We start from the raw sequence: 21,735 nt of genomic DNA, 5'->3' as shown, positions 1-21,735 counted from the left end.
CCTCCTCCTCCTACTCCTCCTCCTCCTCCTCCTTCTCCTTCTTGTTCTTCTCCTCCTCCTCCTCCCACACACACCCCAACCAGGGCTTGGGATGGAGCTTGCAACCCAGGTCCATGCCCTTGACTAGGAATCGAACCGGCGACCCTTCGGTCCATGGGCAGACACGCTAACCACGGACCGACACCTGCTAGGACGACCCTCCCTTCAAATGTGTACGTCCCGTCAACTCAGTGGCGCGGGTTCCTGGTGAGCACTTTCTCTCCTTCACGAACTGATGGGGTGCAGGCTCCCCACCTTCCCGCGTGCCTCACAGAGTGGGCGAGCCTTATTGTGGCCCTTGTAGGATGTCCTCTGGGAACGGCAGGCCTTGAACCCTGACCTCCTCCTTGGCTCCCGCGGCCGCTGTGTGGGGGGCAGCAGCGTACCCGTGCTTGTACATTTCTGCCGGAAGCCAGTTCCAGCATGTCATCATTACAAGTTTCATCAAAAGGTTGATGCAACTTGGGAGCTCAACAAGGGCTGAGTCACATATGTAATCACCTGCTGGAATGGCTGAAAGACACTTCCCCCAAACCTGAATAGGATGACTGTTTGCTGCCAGACAGCTCAGGGCATCTCAATCTGCATGTTATCGCCTCCTGCTGGCCAAACACCTGAACAGCCGCAGGCTAATCCCCAATCTGACAATGCTTCTGTGAACCCTTCCCTTTGAAGTGTATTATCTCCACCTTGCCTTAGGACGAATTGTGTTAATAAAAAGCAAGGGGTCCTGAGACAAGGAGAGAGTCTTTAGCTCCTTTAGCTGAAGCTCCTCTGACCCCCAACGCCTTTCAAAACTATCATCTTTGGACTCTGATTGAATCTACGCACAGCCTTGCTCCAGATTCCTGAGCCCTTTGTAATGCTGGGACAAGAACCCCAGAAGTTTCCTTCTCTTGTGTTTGGGGTTGGGAGTGTATGTGTGTGTGTGTGTGTGTGTGTGTGTGTGTGTGTCGGCGCGCGTGTGAGTGTGTGTTTACATGTCACGATTCTTCCAGCGTCTCTGAACGATGGAAACGTTGGGTGATTCTGAGAAAAGGAGACTTTGGACAGTTCTCAAGTCTGCACTCAAAGAGAGGATGGGGGATCCTTAATCCCTCAAGGGCTAACATCGACCCTCAGGCGGATCTGAGAAGCGATACCCCACCGAGATGGAAAGAAAAGCTAACGACCGCTCTTAATTCACATTCTGCTCATCTGTTTGTTTCCTGTCACAGCTTTTGTCATTTGATAGGCTGTGTCTGCCCTCCAAGTGATTACCACGCTGCCAACGTGGGGAATAATATTCCGTTACAGTGGCCTAGAAAAAATGTAATTTTTCCTATCACCTTTTTTTTCTTGGAAAGCTAAGGCGCAATCATTGTCACCACTAAAAAAAGGCACACAGCTGGCCAGTGTGGCTCCGTGGTTGAGCGTCGACCTAGGAACCAGGAGGTCCCGGGTTCGGTTCCCGGTCAAGGGCACATGCCCGGGTTGCAGGCTCGATCCCCAGGAGGGGGCGTGCAGGAGGCAGCCGGTCCATGATTCTCTCTCCTCGTGGATGTTTCTCTCTCTCCCTTTCCCTCTCCCTCTCCCTTCCTCTCTCTGAAATCAATAAAAACACATCTACACGAATAGAAGAGTAAGATGCAAATCGACCATACCTGTGCGACGCTCACCAGCCAATCAGGAGTGAGTATGCAAATGAACCCAACAAAGATGGCGGGTTAATTTGCATGTGCAGGTGCGGAGTGGCTGGCCAGGGCAGGATGCCTGCTATGAGGGGGAGGGCGGGGGGTGGAGGGAGCTACAGGAGTGGCATTCCGGCTGGAGTGGAGAAGACGGAAGGTGGCGGCCAGAGCGAAGGCCTGGGCCCCAGGAGCCGAAGGAAAGCGGGTCCCGGCAGCCAGGGGAAGGAACGCCTATTGCACGAATCTTCCTGCAAAGGGCCTCTAGTCTGTATACATAAAAGCTTAAGCAATTGTTACGACGTGGGAGCGAGGGAAGGAGGAGGTGGGGAGGCGGGGAGGTGGGGGACCTGATTGGCCCTGATCACCGGCCAGGCCTAGGGACCCCACCCGTGCACAAACTTTGTGCACCAGGCCTCTAGTCTGCACTAATAAAAGAGCAATATGCAAATTGACCGTGCACCTGTGAGGCCCATCAGCCAATCAGTCGTGGGTATGCAAATTAACCCAACAAAGATGGCGGGTTAATTTGCATATGCAGGCGCAGAGTGGCCGGGTGGGGCAGGACGCCTGCTATGAGGGGGCGGGTGGGGGGTGGAGGGAGCTACAGGGGAAGGAAGTCCTATTCTTGCGCGAATCTTCGTGCACCGGGCCTCTAGTCTGTTATAATTGAGAGAGACCGTCCTTCCTGGACTTAAGCACGGCTCTCAACCCCCTCCTGCCGCTGCGAGCCTCTGGCACAGGAAGCAACAGCACGCTTTAAAAATATATTTGTGTTGATTTCAGAGAGGAAGGGAGAGGGGGAGGGAGATAGAAACATCCACGATGCGAGAGACTCATCCGTCGGCCTCCTGCACGCCCCCTACTCCTTCCTCCTTCACCTCCTCTTCCTCCTCCTCCTCCTCCTCCTCCTCCTCCTCCTCCTCCATCTGCTCTTCCTGATCCTTCTTCTTCCTCTTCATCCTCCTTTCTTTCCCTCCTCCTTCTTTCCTCTTCTTCCTCTTCATTCTCCTCCCCTTCCCCCCTCTCCTCCTTCTTCTTCTCCTTGTCTTCTTCCTCCTCATCCTCCTTCTCCCTCTCCTTCTTGATTTTCTCCTCCTCCTCCCACCCCCCCCCCCCAACCAGGGCTTGGGATCGAGCCTGCAACCCAGGCGCATGCCCCTGACTAGGAATCGAACCCGTGACCCTTCGGGTTTGAGCCCCTGCAACCGGGGCACGCCCCCCCCGGACTGGGAATCACACCATGACCTCCTGGTTCATACGTGGACGCTCCACCCCTGAGCCACGCCCGGCGGGGGCCGTCGCACGCTTTTTTATACGGCGGCTCACACTGCGGCCCGGAGAGAAGATGGAGCAAGACGACGCGCAAACCTAAAAAGCTGGGTATCGTTTGTGCCTGCCCCACGCCCAGCGTTCTCTGCACCGCGCACGAGGCACCCGCCGGACGGACATCTGGTCGACCCACTCCTGCTCTGGCGACTTGCCCCATGGACGGACGGACGGACGGACGGACGGCTCCCACGGAGACTGAGCCCCAGACTGCGTCCGGCCACCCGCGAGGGGCTGCCTCCCGGAGCTGAGCCGAGAGGTGAAGGCCAAGTGTATGCCGAGGGGAGCAGTGGCTGCCATCAGGAGAGGGGGGGGGGAAGGAAGTCGGAGGCGGTTGCCCTGACAACACGGTGGCAACCACCATCCCTTTCAGTTTCTCCAGCAGCCGGGAAGGGCGGCGATGCCCCCATTAAAACCGTCATTGTCTGCGTCCCGTTCTCCCCGCCGCGCGGTGGGCTGCTGCGGCTTTTCAGAGTGAGAACTTGGCCTCCACGACCTCAACTGTCGACCCCGACGGTCCTTTCTCGCTCCCGAGGCAGGGGCAGACCTCCGCCGATGTTGGGCCTGCACGCCCGCGAATACAAATGCCTCCTCTGTCCCCGTGTCTCGCGCCCCCCCTGTCTCCCCTCCTCCCTCCCCCGTCCCCGGCCCTCCCTCCCGCTCCCCTCTCCTTTCACTTGGACGCTCGGCCGTGTCATTTCAAAGGCCGGGCTCACGGGCTGATGACTCCGGAGAGGGCCCCCACGCGGGGGAAGTCCTTTCCCCACGGGGCCGGGACCCGAGAGAAAGTGGGGAACGTCCCCTCCGCGGTGGCTTCCGGAATCAGGAGACGGCGTCCTCGCAGCTGCAGGGGAAGGAGGGGGAACGCCGGGCAGGATGGTTTCACGGGCCAAGCGCCTCCTGGACCACGGACACGCGTGGTTAGAGGGGGGACTGCACGGGAACACGCATCTGTGTGCACGTTCGTCTTCCTGTTGTTCGGGAGGCATGAGCTTGTGTGATACACATACACTAGGTTCGTGCAAAAATAGGACTTCCTTCCCCTGTAGCTCCCTCCACCCCCCACCCTCCCCCTCATCGCAGGCATCCCGCCCCGCCCGGCCGCTCTGTGCCTGCGTATGCAAATCAAGCAGCCATCTTTGTTGGGTTAATTTGCATACTCATGCCTGATTGGTTGATGGGTGTCACGGATGTACCATCAATTTGCATAGTTCTCTTTTATTGGTGTAGATGGATTTCAGAGAGGAAGGGAGAGGGGGAGATGGAAACATCTCCAGATTCCTGGACCGGCTGCCTCCTGCACGCCCCCCCCTACCGGCGATCGAGCCTGCAACCCGGGCATGTGCCCTTGACCGGGAATCAAACGGCGACCTCCTGGTTCATGGGTCGACGCTCAACGGAGCCACCCTGATCAGGCTTGTATGATATATTTAACGTGTTTTTATCGGGGCAAGATGTACGTACCTCAGTGCCATTTATTACTCCATAATTTTGGGGGGATGGGAGGGGGTGGGTTCTCTCATAGGCAGTGAGCACAAACGTTTATTCCCTGTGTACGCCCCTATATGTGTGTTGTGCCTCTGTGTGCAGGTGGGGTTACTCAGTCTTGGCTCTGCTGACATTCGGGGCCAGGTTCTTGGCTGCGGGCACCCTGTGCCCTCTGGATGCCAACAGCATCCCTGCCACCCCCAGGAGTGAAACACGTTTCCCCTCAGACGGGGTTGTGGGTGCCGGGGGCCACATCGCCCCGGTTGGGAGCCCCTGGCCTGCTTCTCTCTCTCGTTCTGCTTCACATCTCTCTCCCGACCGGGCTGTCTCGAGTTCAGTGTTGGCATTTAGATACGTTTACCTCCATCGGAACACCACGCAGATGTCTATCCTAATGAAAGGGTCATATGCTAATTAGACCGGGAGACCTTCCGGACGTCCTTCCAGACAAAGCCATGGTGGCGGGGCCGAGGCAGAGGCAGTTGGGGGCGATCAGGCCAGGAGGGGAGGGCAGGTGGGGGCGAGCAGGCCAGCAGTGGGGGGGCAGTTGGGAGTGATCAGGCCAGGGGGGCAGTTGGGGGTGAGCAGACCGGCAGTGGGGGGAAGTTGGGGGCAATCAGGCTGGCAGGGGGGGCATTTGGGGGTGAGCAGGCTGGCAGGGGGGGTAGCTTGGGGTGAGCAGGCCAACAGGGGAGGTACTTGGGGGTGATCAGGCCAGCAAGGGGGGGCAGTTGGGGGTGAGAAGGCTGGCGGGGGGGTGGGCAGTTGGGGGTGAGCAGGCCGGCAGGCAGGTGAGCGGTTAGGAGCCAGCGGTCCTGGATTGCGAGAGGGATGTCCAGCTGCCGGTTTAGGCCCGATCCCTGTGGTATCGGGCCTAAACCGGCAGTTGGACATCCCCTGAGGGGTCCCAGATTGGAGAGGGTGCAGGCCAGGCTGAGGGACACTCCCCCCCACCTCCCCCCGTGCACAAATTTCGTGCACCGGGCCTCTAGTAGATATATAAAAGCTTAAGCGACTGAATGACCGGTCGACCGGTCGCTGTGATGTGCACTGGCCACCTGGGGGCAGACGCTCAATGCAGGAGCTTCCCCCTGGTGGTCAGTGCACCCCCACAGCCAACCTCCTGCAGGCCCTCTCCCCGGCCAACCTCCCGTGGCCCCGATCAGCCCCGATCGCCGGCCAGGCCGAGGGACCCCACCCATGCATGAATTTGTGCACCGGGCCTCTAGTATTTAGATATGTATACATCCATCTAAATACCATACCTATCTATCTATCTATCTATCTATCTATCTATCTATCTATCTATCCATCCATCCATCCATCCATCCATCTATCTATCTATCTATCTATCTATCTATCTATCTATCTATCTACCTACCTACCTGTGACTCTTATTACATAGTCAGATTATTCTTTGAAAGAATAAACTGCAGTATTGATTTGGTGGAACCCTCGTCCCTGAGAACGTCTCTGATGAGGCGGGATGTCTGCTCGAAGCCTGCCGTCCCGGGTCGCTTGCGGGTAAGGAGGCCAGACCGCCAGGTCCTCATGGTCTGCTTGTCCGTGTCCGACACCTGGCCTCCCGCACGCCGCCGTCCGCTCAGGGCTCAGCAGGGAACATGTCCTTGGTGCGGTCTGTCCCCGGCCCGGCCGGGGGGGCACGGCTCTCTCTCCCCGTCACCTTCCATTCATCACGTGTCCCCCAGCGGCCGCTCGGTAAGACACGCTCCCTCGTGAAGTCCACGTGAAGGTAGCCTGGAGCCGTGTGGGTGTGATGAATGGTCCCGCACTCCCCGACGAACATCCCCTCCATCAGCGCCGGGAGGAGGCACGCGTCGCCGGGAAACGGCGTGATGGACATCCTCGCTCAGTCGGGGCCACAAAAATGGGGAAATCGGGTGTTTCTAGCCGTTCTTTCACCTGCTTACACCCACCCCCCCACACCCCCATGCAAGTGAAACGCAACTCGACTAAACCTGGACTCTCCAGCCTCGATGGGTCTCACAAGGTGGCAGATTTTGCTCTAACGTTAGCAAAGCGTTTATGGGGTGTGTCCGGGATGCGTTACTAAAGCCTTTGGTAGAGCCTGACCAGCGTGGCTCAGTGATGGAGCGTCGACCTAGGAACCAGGAGGTCAGGGTTCGATTCCCGGTCAAGGGCACAGGCCCGGGTCGTGGGCTCCATCCCCAGTGTGGGGCGTGCAGGAGGCAGCCGATCCATGATTCTCTCTCATCATTGACATTTCTCTCTCTCTCTCTCTCCCCCCTTCTCCCTTCCTCTCTGAAATCAATAAAAATATATTTTAAAAAAATACTCTGAGCCCAGCCAGTGTTGCTCAGTGGTTGAGCCCCGACCTATGAACCAGGAGGTCAGGGTCCGATTCCCGGTCAGGGCACAGGCCCGGGTTGCGGGCTCCATCCCCAGTAGGGGGCGAGCAGGAGGCAGCCAATCAATCCATGATTATCTCTCATCATTAACGTTTCTCTCTCTCTCTGTCTCTCTCTCCCTTCCTCTCTGAAATCAATAAAAATATATTTTAAAAAAATACTCTGAGCCCGGCCAGCGTGGCTCAGGGGTGGAGCGCCGACCTAGGAACCAGGAGGTCAGGGTCCGATTCCCGGTCAGGGCAGGAATGTCAGCGAGGACCCCCCCCGGGGGGGGGAGCTCCGTGTCCCTCCGTTGCATGTTATGAAATCGAGTAATATCTGGCCTTCCTTCCGATCCTCCCAACAGGTGGACGGCGTGCGTTTCTCCTTTGGGGTCGACCTCTCTCCAAGGGGACAATTTGCATATTAGGCTTTTATATATATAGATTTATTTTTATTGACTTCAGAGAGGAAGAGAGAGAGGGGGAGAGAGAAATATCCACGAGGAGAGAGAATCATGGACCGGCTGCCTCCTGCACACCCCCTACTGGGGATCGAGCCCGCAACCCGGGCCTGTGCCCTGGACCGGGAATCGAACCCTGACCTCCTGGTTCCTAGGTCGACGCTCCACCCCTGAGCCACGCCGGCCGGGCCTCTTTGTTCTGCCCTGGGACTGGAGAGGTTTGCTAGGAACTCGGGGGGTGCAAAAGCCAGGACAACCGGGTCCCGTGCCCCCGGGGACACTCTGCCCCCCTCTCCTTGGGGAGCCCCATGTGTTAGAAGACGATGACCTGTCGTCAGTGCGTTCCGCGCGTCTTGATTTCGGCGGGGAGGTGGATCAACTGGCCCTCGCCGCTCTCCTCTGACGGGTAATTACATGGTGTCATCCAGTCAGAATGCCACGGTTTGCAAACATCTCCGGGGGGGGGGGGGGGGCGGGTTTGGCATCGCGTTTTGACCGGAGCAGACGGGCCTGGCCCTGCTGGGACCCATCTTACGCCGTTTGATGGCGTCGAGGTGGCTGTTGGTCATTGGCAAGAGGGTCTCGGGGCTCTGGGTCCCGGGTGGTCCTGAGCTCACGCCCGGCAGGCGTGGCTCAGGGGTTGAGCATCGACCTAGGAACCAGGAGGTCAGGGTTCGATTCCCGGTCAAGGGCACATGCCCGGGTTGCGGGCTCGATCCCCAGCGGGGGGCGTGCAGGAGGCGGCCGGTCCATGATTCCCTCTCATCATGGATGTTTCTGTCTCTCTCCCTCTCCCTTCCTCTCTCTGAAATCAATCAAAACATATTAAAAAAAAAAAAAAAGATCAGTGGAAAACAGATCTTCGCGTGAGGATTTAAAAAACGGCTTTTTTTTCTCCCTCCAAATATAATGGTTTATTTTGAAGCAGAATATACTACTAGACAAGCCAATCATTTCGTTTAACTAGAAATTATCATCACAATTGACTGAATGAAAATGCCATATTGAAATCACGATTGATTTTTCTATAGTTACCGTTTAAGCAACCTTTTCCTAAACCAGTGGGGTGATTAATTCTTGACACCTCACTCTGGGATGAAGACATACATCGGACAGTCTTCAGGGGACAAATTCATGCCACAAAGCCGATTACGCGTTCCATAAAGTGAACTACGTTTTAATTTTGCTCCTGCTGATGGCTTACGCTTAGGAACAGGTCTTGTCGTCTGCCTTCCCAGGCCGGACGGACGGGGTTGAACGTCCCCAGGGAGCTAGGCGACCACCTGAACGCAGTCCCACCGGCTGGCGGTCTGCCTTCGTTTTTTGCTAACATTTCCCCCGGTTACTTCTCCATTTCGTTCGTTTATAAAACACCCATCATCCACGGAGACAAAATAGCACCGGCAACAATGAGGGAAAGGAAAGACCTGAGGCCACGCCTAAATATGGCTTCTCGCTCAGGGTTACAGTAAACAGTGGCGGGACGCGAATCGCTACATTGTATCTTTCCAGGCAATGCCATGCGAATTGGCTACATTGTATCTTTCCAGACAGTGACAGGTGAATTGGCTACATTGTATCTTTCCAGACAGTGACAGGTGAATTGGCTACATTGTATCTTTCCAGACAGTGACAGGTGAATTGGCTACATTGTATCTTTCCAGGCAATGACAGGCAAATTGGCTACATTGTATCTTTCCAGACAGTGACATGCGAATTGGCTACATTGTATCTTTCCAGACAGTGACAGGCGAATTGGCTACATTGTATCTTTCCAGGCAATGACAGGCAAATTGGCTACATTGTATCTTTCCAGACAATGGCATGTGAATTGGCTACATTGCATCTTTCCAGACAATGACATGCGGATTGGCTACATTGTATCTTTCCAGACAATGCCATGCGAATTGGCTACATTGTATCTTTCCAGACAATGCCATGTGAATTGGCTACATTGTATCTTTCCAGACAATGACATGCGGATTGGCTACATTGTATCTTTCCAGACAATGCCATGCGAATTGGCTACATTGTATCTTTCCAGACAATGCCATGCGAATTGGCTACATTGCATCTTTCCAGACAATGACATGCGGATTGGCTACATTGTATCTTTCCAGACAATGCCATGCGAATTGGCTACATTGCATCTTTCCAGACAATGACATGCGGATTGGCTACATTGTATCTTTCCAGACAATGCCATGCGAATTGGCTACATTGTATCTTTCCAGACAATGCCATGCGGATTGGCTACATTGTATCTTTCCAGACAATGACATGCAAATTTGCTACATTGTATCTTTCCAGGCAATGCCATGTGAATTGGCTACATTGTATCTTTCCATGCAATGCCATGCGAATTCGCTACATTGTATCTTTCCAAACAATGACATGCAATTTGCTACATTGTATCTTTCCAGGCGATGCCATGTGAATTGGCTACATTGTATCTTTCCAGACAGTGACATGCAATTTGCTACATTGTATCTTTCCAGACAATGGCACACGAATTGGCTACATTGTATCTTTCCAGACAGTGACATGCGAATTGGCTACATTGTATCTTTCCAGACGATGCCGTGCGAATTGCTACATTGTATCTTTTCCAGGCAACGCCATGCGAATTGGATACAGTGTATCTTTCCAGACAGCGACATGCGAATTGGCTACATTGTATCTTTCCAGGCAACGACATGCGAATTGGCTACATTGTATCTTTCCAGACAATGACAGGCAAATTGCTACATTGTATCTTTCCAGACAGCGACATGCGAATTGGCTACATTGTATCTTTCCAGGCAATGCCATGCGAATTGCTACATGGTATCTTTCCAGACAGTGCCATGCGAATTGGCTACATTGCATCTTTCCAGGCAATGCCATGCGGATTGCTACATTGTATCTTTCCAGACAATGGCATGCGAATTGCTACATTGTATCTTTCCAGACAGTGCATGCGAATTGGATACATTGTATCTTTCCAGACAATGACATGTGAATTGGCTACATTGTATCTTTCCAGACAACGACACGCGAATTGCTACATTGCATCTTTCCAGGCAATGGCATGCGAATTGCTACATTGTATCTTTCCAGACAGTGCATGCGAATTGGATACATTGTATCTTTCCAGACAATGACATGTGAATTGGCTACATTGTATCTTTCCAGACAACGACACGCGAATTGCTACATTGTATCTTTCCAGACAACGCCATGCGAATTGGCTACATTGTATCTTTCCAGACAATGGCATGCGAATTGCTACATTGTATCTTTCCAGACAATGACGGGCGAATTGGCTACATTGTATCTTTCCAGACAATGCCATGCGAATTGGCTACATTGTATCTTTCCAGACAATGACGGGCGAATTGGCTACATTGTATCTTTCCAGACAATGCCATGCGAATTGGCTACATTGTATCTTTCCAGACAATGCCATGCGAATTGGCTACATTGTATCTTTCCAGACAGCGACATGCGAATTGGCTACATTGTATCTTTCCAGACAGTGACAGCATGGGGGGGGGTGCCCATTAAGACCCGTGTTTGTTACGTCTCTGCGTGGTTTTCCTTTCCGCGTCGCTCATGCATTTTTCTCTGCTCCCATCACCGTTTCAGTTCCTCGTGGAAACTCTACAATGGCGCTGACCTGGTTTTTTTTTTCCTTTTTTTTTTTTTTTTTTTTTTTTTTTACAAAACACGCCACTTGTTGGGTGCACAGCTTCCTACTCAAGCTGCTTTTATTTATTTTTATTTATTTATTTATTTTTTTTTAAAAAAATATATATATATATTTTAAATATATTTTATTGATTTGTTTTACAGAGAGGAAGGGAGAGGGAGAGAGAGTCAGAAACATCGATGAGAGAGAAACATCCATCAGCTGCCTCCTGCACACCCCCTACTGGGGATGTGCCCGCAACCAAGGTACATGCCCTTGACTGGAATCGACCCCGGGACCCTTCAGTCCACAGGCCGACGCTCCATCCACTGAGCCACACCGGTTTGGCTAAATTATATTTTTATTGATGTCAGAGAGGAGGGGCGAGGGAGAGAGAGACAGAAACATCCAGGATGAGAGAGAATCACGGATCGGCTGCCTCCTGCAGGTTCGATTCCCGGTCAGGGCACACGCCTGGATTGTGGGCTCCATCCCCAGTAGGGGGCGTGCAGGAGGCAGCCCATCCATGATTCTCTCTCATCACGGATGTTTCTCTCCCTCTCCCTCTCCCTTCCTCCCTGACATCAATAAAAACATATTAAAAAAGAGGAAAAAGCCCTGACTGGTGTGGCTCAGTGGATAGAGCGTCGGTCTGTGGACGGAAGGGTCCTGGGTTCGATTCCTGGTCAAGGGCATGTACCTTGGTTGCAGGCACATCCCCAGTGGGGGGCGTGCAGGAGGCAGCTGATGGATGTTTCTCTCTCATCGATGTTTCTGACTCTCTCTCCCTCTCCCTTCCTCTCTGTGAAAAATCCATAAAATATATTTTTTTAATAAAAGAGAGAAAAAAGATCAACAAATCAACAAACGACAAGGGCTGGCGAGGAGGCGGAGAAAAAGGAACCCTCGTGCACTGCTGGTGGGAATGCAGACGGGGGCAGCCGCTGTGGGGAACAGTATGGAGTTTCCTCAAAAAACTAAACATGGAACTCCCATTTGACCCAGTGACCCCACTACTGGGAATATATCCCAAGAAACCAGAAACACCATCACAAAGGACATATGCACCCCCATGTCCATAGCAGCACCATTTACAACAGCTAAGATTAGGAACCAGCCTAAATGCCCATCAGCAGACGAGTGGATTAAAAAACGGTGGTACATCCACACAATGGAATACTACGCAGCCATGAAAAAGGAAAAACCTCTTACCATTCGCAGCAGCACGGATGGACCTGGAGAGCATCATGCTGAGCGAAATAAGCCAGTCAGAGAAAGATAAATATCCCATGATCTCATTCATTTGTGGAATCGAATGAGCAACATAAAATGATGAACAAAAATAGATCCAGAGACAGAGAAGCATCGAACAGACCGTCCAACCTCAGAGGGAAGGCAGGGGGGAGAGGGGGTTCAGGGGAGGGGGTAAGAGATCATCCAAAGGACTTGTACGCCTGCATAGGAGCATGACCCGTGGACACGGACAAGAGGGGGGTGAGGGCATGTGCTGGGGGGGGTGGGGGCGGCCGGGGAGAGGTCAGTGGGGGGGGGGATAGGAGACATCTGTAATAGTTTAAACAATAAAGAATTTTTTTAAAAAAGAAAAAAAAACATCCATGAGGAGAGCCTGGGTTCCCTCCTGTGTAACCTGAGTCCCGTGGGAAAGGTTAGCCTTTACACTGAACACCCCAAGCCGACTTGGGGGGGGGGGAACGGTGTGTGTGTGTGTGTGTGTGTGTGTCTTTCAGCAACACGCCTTTGGTGGAGCCGGCGTGATTGACTGGCATTGTCTCCTGGTCATGTACATTTTAAAAAAATATATATATATATATATTTTTACTGATTTCAGAGAGGAAGGGAGAGGGAAGGGAGAGAGAGAAACATCCACGAGGAGAGAGAATCATGGACCGGCTGCCTCCTGCACGCCCCCTACCGGGGATCGAGCCCGCAACCCGGGCATGTGCCCTTGACTGGGAATCGATCCCGGGACCCTTCAGTCCGCAGGCCGACGCTCTACCCAGTGAGCCAAACCAGTTAGGGCCACGCTATTATTTTTTTTTTAATATACACGGAGTGGCCAGATGATGATGATCTCTGAATGCATAGTAATCTGGCCACTTCGTGTCTGTCCTATAGAATAAAAGGCTAATATGCAAATGGTCCCCTCGACCGGGAGTTCGACCGGCAGGCAGGCCGGCTGACCGCCCACGTCCCCTCCCCCTGGCCAGGCTGGCCGGACCCCACCCATGCACGGATTCATGCACCGGGCCTCTAATGTCTATCTCTCTATCTCTCTATATCTATATCTATATCTATATCTATATCTATATCTTTATATAGATATAGATATAGATATAGATATAGATATAGATAGATATATAGATATATACACACTGAGTGGCCACATTATTATGTGTTCAGAGATCATAATAATCTGGCCACTCGGTGTATAAGGAATTTTTAAAATATTTTTTACTGATTTCAGAGAGAAAAGGAGAGGGAGAGCTAGAAACCTCCATGAGGAGAGAGAATCACGGACCGGCTGCCTCCTGCATGCCCCCGACTGGGGACGGAGCCCGCAACCCGGGCCTGTGCCCTTGACCTGGAAATCGAACCCGGGACCCTTCAATCCGCAGGCCGACGCTCTACCCACTGAGCCACACCGGCCAGGGCTGTTGTTTTGTGTTCTTCCCTCGAGCTCTTTGAAGAATTACTTTTGCTTTCAGGGGAGAAAAATCAAAAGACCCGGGAACGGGGACGCTCGGAACGTGCCGTGCAGAGGGCGGGGGGCGTGGGGGGGGGGCGGGCGAGGGCGCTCTGTCGGCTCTCTGAAGGCCGGCGGGCAGCGTCCTCGTTTGATCTGGGAACACCGACGATGAGAGACAGCCCGTCCTCGTTACCGCGTTCGAGCCCGAGCCCGGCCGTCTGATCCCCCCGGGGGGTGGGGGGGCGGCCAGGGATGATGATCCTCCGAATCAGCGTCTCCCCCGCCTGAGGCCATCGGCCCCTTGATGTGGCTGGCTCTGGGCCCGAGCTAGGCTTTACCGCAAACGCTGGGCTTTTTGTCTGTCTGTGGTGGGCGGCTTACCTGGTGAAGGGGGTTGTGCTGCGTCTTAAGAGCCACCCCCCTCTCCCCTCCCCTCCCCTCCCCGGGGCGGGAGGCTCTGCCCCAGCCCCAGGAGCAGGCCAGCTGAGCACCTGGCCTCCCCACGGCGGCCGTTCACCGGGGCTCACCCACATCCTCGAGGGCATCAGGCAGGCAGCCCCCTCAGAAGTCCTTGGTGGCGGTGTTAACGAAAAAAAAAAACACCCAAAAAACCATTGAAACCCGTAAACAATTTTTTATGAGTTTATTGGAGCCAAACGGTCGACATCTGCCAGGAAGCAGAACCTCCACGAGTGGAGATGATGCTCAGGAGAAAGGCCGGTTACATCCGTGTTTATACGTTGCCGTCAGAGGAAAGGGACGTAGGCGGGTGACGTGAAACCCATTGGGGACGGATTAGGGAGGTGGGACAAAGCCAAGCGGGGAGACCCCTGGGATGAGGTGAAAAGGGAAAAGGTGGCCAGGTGCCTTCTCTTAGAGACGGACACAGGATGCGTTAACGTGACGAACGGCTGACTTGATAACAGTCACAACGAGGGAATGTCCCGGTGCCCTGCGGGGTCCGGGGTAAAAAGGAAGTTACAAGCTCCCCAGACGTCTCACAGACACGTGATCTTAGAGGCAAAAAGGCAGATTGGCTCAGGAAAGAAGATCTAAGTGGATCTTTTTTTTTTTTTTTTTTAAATATATTTTATTGATTTTTTACAGAGAGGAAGGGAGAGGCATAGAGAGTCAGAAACATCGATGAGAGAGAAACATCGATCAGCTGCCTCCTGCACACCCCCCACTGGGGATGTGCCCGCAACCGAGGTCCATGCCCTTGACCGGGAATCGAACCTGGGACCCTTCAGTCTGCAGGCCGACGCTCTATCCACTGAGCCACACCGGTCTCGGCCTAAGTGGATCTTTGTCAGGGGAAATACCGGCCTAGGACTTGACTGCCCACCAGCACCTGTCTGTAGTTGAATATTGAATTTTCAGGCCATCTTTTGGGGTGACTTTAAGGTCTCTGAGTTTGCACGACTGCCACGCAGGCCTCCCCTGAGCCTGTCAGGTCAGCAGGTGGCTCCTTTCGTCCCCGGCGGCTAATAGCAGGAGGCCGCTGTGTGCGCGTGCAGAAAATTTCTGCATGGAAAAGCTCCTTGAATAAGTTCAAGAGACAGATGAGCCGGCCGGTGTGGCTCCGTGGCTGAGCGTCGACCTGGGAACCAAGAAGTCGCGTTCGATTCCCGGTCAAGGGCACGTGCCCGGGTTGTGGGCTCCATCCCCAGTGGGGGGCGTGCGGGAGGCAGCCGGTCCGTGATTCTCTCTCATCATGGATGTTTCTCTCTCTCTCTCTCCCTTCCTCTCTGAAATCAATGAAAATATTTAAAATAATAATAATGCCGCGAGGCTGGCGTGGCTCAGTGGTTGAGCGTCAACCTAGGAACCAGGAGGTCAAGGTTCGATTCCCGGTCAAGGGCGCATGCCCGGGTTGCGGGCTCCATCCCCAGTGGGGGGCGTGCAGGAGGCAGCCGATCCATGATTCTCTCTCATCATGGATGTTTCTCTCTCTCTCTCTCCCTCTCCCTTCCTCTCTGAAATCAATGAAAATATTTAAAATAATAATAATGCCGCCTGGCCAGTGTGGCTCAGTGGTTGAGCGTCGACGTATGAACCCGGAGGTCACGGTTCGATTCTGGTAGGAGGCGTGCAGCAGGCAGCCGATGGATGAGTCTCCCTCATCACGGATGTTTCTCTCTCTCTCTCCTTCTCTGAAATCAATAAAAACATATATATTTTTTTAAAAATCTGCGTGGTTCCGGTCAGACGGTCGTGTGACGTGTCCCCGTGTCTTTTTTCTCTTTGCAGAACAACGGCTCCCTGGACTGGTGCCAGAACCACAAGCAGTGTTCTAAGGTACGTGCCGGGTTCCCGTTAAAAATCGGCCAAGTTTGCAGTAATCGCAGAGAAATCGCAGGCCCTCTCCGCCCGGCGCCCACCAGCGTTACACCCGATGCTTTTGTAGAGCGTGGTGAACGCCGAAAACGGACACTGGTGCAGTGTGTACACACACACGCACACCACACGCACACGCACACACACACGTGTCTATGGGGTTTATCACACGTGCAGTCGCCGTTAGCGTGGCCCCCGCTGAAATCCAGATCCGTGTGTCGACATATTTATTTCTCTCTTTATTCCATACTTTTTAAAAATATACTTTTGCTAGAGGCCGGTGCGTGAGAATTCATGCACGGGAGGGGGGTCCCTCAGCCCGGCCTGCCCCCCCTCACATCCGGGAGCCCCCAGGGCGGGAGGCGACCCGGCGGTCAGGGGAAGGCGACGCCCCATCACACCTCTGTGGGCGCCGCCATCGTTGAGGGCGGGGCAGTCAATTAGCATATTCCCTCCTCATTGGCTGTGGGCGCCGCCATCTTTGAGGGCGGGACAGTCAATTAGCATACTCCCTCCTTATTGGCTGTGGGTACCGCCATCTTTGAGGGCGGGGCAGTCAATTAGCATATTCCCTCCTCATTGGCTGTGGGCACTGCCATCTTTGAGGGCGGGACAGTCAATTAGCATACTCCCTCCTTATTGGCTGTGGGCACTGCCATCTTTGAGGGCGGGGCAGTCAATTAGCATACTCCCTCCTTATTGGCTGAGGGTGGTGCTATCTTTGAGGGCGGGGCAGTCAATTAGCATATTCCCTCCTTATTGGCTGTGGGCACTGCCATCTTTGAGGGCGGGGCAGGAAATTAGCATAATCCCTCCTTATTGGCTGTGGGCACTGCCATCTTTGAGGGCGGGGCAGTCAATTAGCATACTCCCTCCTTATTGGCTGTGGGCACTGCCATCTTTGAGGGCGGGGCAGTCAATTAGCATATTCCCTCCTTATTGGCTGTGGGCACCACCATCTTTGAGGGTGGGGCAGTCAATTAGCATATTCCCTCCTTATTGGCTGTGGGCACCACCATCTTTGAGGGCGGGGCAGTCAATTAGCATAGGCCCTCCTTATTGGCTGTGGGCGCCGCCATCTTTGAGGGCGGGACAGTCAATTAGCATATTCCCTCCTTATTGGCTGTGGGCGCCACCATCTTTGAGGGCGGGGCAGTCAATTAGCATATTCCCTCCTTATTGGCTGTGGGCACTGCCATTTTGAGGGCGGGGCAGTCAATTAGCATATTCCCTCCTCATTGGCTGTGGGTGGTGCCATCTTTGAGGGCGGGGCAGTCAATTAGCATATTCCCTCCTCATTGGCTGTGGGTGGTGCCATCTTGGAGGGTGGGGCAGTCAATTAGCATATTCCCTCCTCATTGGCTGTGGGTGGTGCCATCTTTGAGGGCGGGGCAGTCAATTAGCATATTCCCTCCTCATTGGCTGTGGGTGGTGCCATCTTTGAGGGCGGGGCAGTCAATTAGCATATTCCCTCCTCATTGGCTGTGGGTGGTGCCATCTTTGAGGGCGGGGCAGTCAATTAGCATATTCCCTCCTCATTGGCTGTGGGTGGTGCCATCTTTGAGGGCGGGGCAGTCAATTAGCATATTCCCTCCTCATTGGCTGTGGGTGCTGCCATCTTTGAGGGTTGCAGTCAATTAGCATATTCCCTCCTTATTGGCTGTGGGCACTGCCATCTTTGAGGGCGGGGCAGTCAATTAGCATATTCCCTCCTCATTGGCTGTGGGTGCTGCCATCTTTGAGGGCGGGGCAGTCAATTAGCATATTCCCTCCTTATTGGCTGTGGGCGGTGCCATCTTTGAGGGCGGGGCAGTCAATTAGCATATTCCCTCCTTATTGGCTGTGGGTGGTGCCATCTGTGAGGGCGGGGCAGTCAATTAGCATATTCCCTCCTTATTGGCTGTGGGCACCGCCATCTTTGAGGGCGGGGCAGTCAATTAGCATATTCCCTCCTTATTGGCTGTGGGCGCCACCATCTTTGAGGGTGAGACAGTCAATTAGCATATTCCCTCCTTATTGGCTGTGGGTGGTGCCATCTTTCAGGGCGAGACAGTCAATTAGCATATTCCCTCCTCATTGGCTGTGGACACCACCATCTTTGAGGGCGGGGCAGTCAATTAGCATATTCCCTCCTTATTGGCTGTGGGCACTGCCATCTTTGAGGGCGGGGCAGTCAATTAGCATAATCCCTCCTTATTGGCTGTGGGCACCACCATCTTTGAGGGCGGGACAGTCAATTAGCATATTCCCTCCTTATTGGCTGTGGGCGCTGCCATCTGTGAGGGCGGGACAGTCAATTAGCATATTCCCTCCTCATTGGCTGTGGGCACCACCATCTTTGAGGGCGGGACAGTCAATTAGCATAATCCCTCCTTATTGGCTGTGGGCGCTGCCATCTGTGAGGGCGGGACAGTCAATTAGCATATTCCCTCCTTATTGGCTGTGGGCACCACCATCTTTGAGGGCGGGGCAGTCAATTAGCATATTCCCTCCTTATTGGCTGTGGGCACTGCCATCTTTGAGGGCGGGGCAGTCAATTAGCATGCCCCCTACTGGAGGACCCTCACATCACACATGGTTATAGGGGATCCTGGGGGACCCCCACATCACACATGGTTATAGGGGGGCCTGGGGGACCCTCACGTCACACATGGTTACAGGGACCTGGGGGACCCGGGTCGGCCCGGTCCTCACCGCCCTTCTGCCCCGGAGAGCCGGGTCGGCCGGGTCCTCACCGCCCTTCAGCCCCGGAGAGCCGGGTCGGCCGGGTCCTCACCGCCCTTCAGCCCCGGAGAGCCGGGTCGGGGACGGGCTTGCACGGCGGACAATGGAGCGGCCGCTCTCCGGGCGCCTTTCAGAGTTCAGAGCGGGGCTGCGGGCGGGAGGGTTCATTTTCCGTTTGTGCAGCGAAGGGGCCCTGACCGGGTTCAGCGTGGAAACACCCCCCTCGCTCCCCTCTCTCTCTTTTTTTATTATAAATTTTATTGATTTTTTACAGAGAGGAAGGGAGAGGGACAGAGAGTCAGAAACATCCATGAGGGAGAAACATCGATCAGCTGCCTCCTGCACGCCCCCCACTGGGGATGTGCCCACAACCAAGGTACATGCCCTTGACCGGAATCGAACCCGGGACCCTTCAGTCTGCAGGCCAACGCTCTATCCACTGAGCCACACCGGCCAGGGCTCTTGCTCTCTCTTTCTCTCTCTCTGTCTCTCTCTGTCTCTGTCCCTCTCTCCGTCTCTCTCTGTCTCTCTCTCTCTCTCTCTCTGTCTCTCTCTCTCTGTCTCATCACCATCATCGTCTCTGGCCGTAAACGTTGACCCTGATTTCTACGAAGCCCCTTCCCGTTGGCCTTGGGAGCCGGGCGCCCGGACAAAGCCGGGTGGGGGATCCCGGCTCCCCGGCCCTCCCCGCCCAGGCCAGCGCCTCAGGGGCCGTGACGGGGTGATTTCCGCGCCCCCCAGACCCCCCTTCCCCGGGGCTCAGCCTCCCGTGTGCAGGACGCCGGGCACGAGCGGGGTGCGCAGGAGACCTCGGCCCGGGGTCGGGCACGGGGTCCCCGCGTGGCCTCCTGACCCAGCACGCGCTCCACGTGGCAGCCGGACGCCGGGCCAGGAGTCGGCACCTGCAGACGTGGCCGGTCAGCCCCTCGCAGGCCTGCAGGGCACGGGCCAGGCCCGTGGTCGGCAAACCGCGGCTCGCAAGCCACAGGCGGCTCTCTGGCCCCCGGAGGGTGGCTCTTCCACAGAACACCACGGCCCGGGCGCGCCTGTGTTGGAGACGTGGCGTTCGAAGACGTTGACGTCTAAACAATGTGGCTCTCCAAGGAGATGTCCATCGCTGTCCTGCGGATGTTTGGCTCCGTGGGCTCATGCGTTTGCCGACCGCCGGCCCAGGGGGAGGGGGCGGCCGCTGTGTCTCCCGCTGAGACGTGGATTGCGCTTGGGTGGCTGCCTGGGTCCGAGCTGTTTCCCAGGAGAAAGGAAACGCACAGAAGACGGGGGCGGGGGGAGGGGGGGGCGGGACGCTGCGGGATCCAGGCCCTGGGCTGCGCGGGGAGGTGGGTGGAGGGGGACGGGGGGGGGGGGGGTTGCACCGTCTCCTGGGGGCGGGTGTCCTCATGGGTGCTGGCGTTTTGCGTCCCACGGGAACCACCCTGCCCCGTCCTGTGTGAGCGAAGAAAGCCTGCACTCGGGGTGACCCTCGCTCCCCCCTCTCCATCCCCCCGCCCCCCCCCCCCCCCCCCCCAGATGTCACGGGCCGCCTCCTGGGAACTAAGCACTCCTTTTCAGGCGTTTATCTGCCTCAGTGAGCGCAGTCTCCTGCATCAACCTTCCCAGGCCCTTTGGAGGGGGGGACCCACGTGTGCGGCCTCGTCCATCCGTCCGTCTGTCCGTCCGTCCGGCCCTTAGCTGGACACCTCGGCCCCTCCACCGCGGGCACGGGCCGATCGGGCCCCGTCCCTCACCAAGAGGCCGGCCGCTCGGTCTCTGGAAACACGGATGGAGTGAGAAGACCCCGTGCCCGGCCTGTGAGGCTCAGGGGTCCAACGACGACCTAGGAGCCGGGAGGTCAGGGTTCGATTCCCGGTCAAGGGCACAGGCCCGGGTTGCAGGCTCGATCCCCAGTCGGGGGCGTGCAGGAGGCAGCCGGTCCGTGATCCTCTCTCCTCATGGATGTTTCTCTCTCTCTTTCCCCCTCTCCCTTCCTCTCTGAGATCCATAAAACATATTAAAAAAAAAAACCCAGAATCAACACCACCAGGTCAGGGGGGTGAAAGTCCTGCTGAAAGGGGCCGGGATCGACGTTAAAATACGGGCGCATCGTACAGTCACGTGACGTCACCCTCACCACGTCGCTAACGGCAACTGCAGCAGCACACGACGGTCTCAGTGTCACCGTGGGCGTCTGTCTGTGGGTGCCGTTGAGCGTCATGCCCGAGGGTGAGTGTGGGAGGGTGAAGAGTGGGTGTTCCCCCCCCAGAGGGCCCAGTCCCCCCCCAGAGGGCCCAGTCCCCCCCCAGAGAGCCCAGTCCCCCCCCAGAGGGCCCAGTCCCCCCCCAGAGGGCCCAGTCCCCCCCCAGAGGGCCCAGTCCCCCCCCCAGAGGGCCCAGTCCCCCCCCAGAGGGCCCAGTCCCCCCCTCAGAGGGCCCAGTCCCCCCCCAGAGGGCCCAGTTCCCCCCAGAAGGCCCAGTCCCCCCCAGAGGGCCCAGTCCCCCCCTAGAGGGCCCAGTCCCCCCCCCAGATGGCCCAGTCCCCCCCCAGAGGGCCCAGTCCCCCCCTCAGAGGGCCCAGTCCCCCCCCCAGAGGGCCCAGTTCCCCCCAGAAGGCCCAGTCCCCCCCAGAGGGCCCAGTCCCCCCCTAGAGGGCCCAGTCCCCCCCCAGAGGGCCCAGTCCGCACCCAGAGGGCCCAGTCCCCCCCCAGAGGGCCCAGTCCCCCCCCAGAGGGCCCAGTCCCCCCCAGAGGGCCCAGTCCCCCCCTTGGTGTCCCGGGTCACTTTCCAGCGGCTGCTGCCTGGCTGGGCCTGCAGGGCGTGTGTGAGTGGGGGCGAGGGGGGGTGCGAGCTGCAGTCCTGGGCAGGGTCCTGCCCGCCGGCCCGGGTGGATCAGGGCCGATAAATCAGGAGGCAAGGAATGTCAGGTCAGTCCCGTTCGCTCGCTGGAGG

General features: G+C 55.8%; 1 protein-coding gene across 3 annotated transcripts in view; it reads left to right on the top strand.

Moving 5' to 3' along the window:
• ANOS1 (anosmin 1) overlaps positions 1–21,735 on the top strand; it is a 70,475-nt gene that overhangs the window by 17,515 nt on the left and 31,225 nt on the right. For all 3 annotated transcript variants that reach the window (XM_079766087.1, XM_079766088.1, XM_079766086.1), the window contains exon 2: positions 15,983–16,030. In XM_079766087.1, coding sequence (XP_079622213.1) covers positions 15,983–16,030 — 48 coding nt within the window. The remainder of the gene's footprint in view (positions 1–15,982; positions 16,031–21,735) is intronic.

Source organism: Cnephaeus nilssonii, assembly GCF_951640355.1.
Source record: "Cnephaeus nilssonii genome assembly, chromosome: Y".
Lineage (NCBI taxonomy): Eukaryota > Metazoa > Chordata > Mammalia > Chiroptera > Vespertilionidae > Cnephaeus > Cnephaeus nilssonii.
This window is presented reverse-complemented; position numbering and strand designations above follow the sequence as displayed.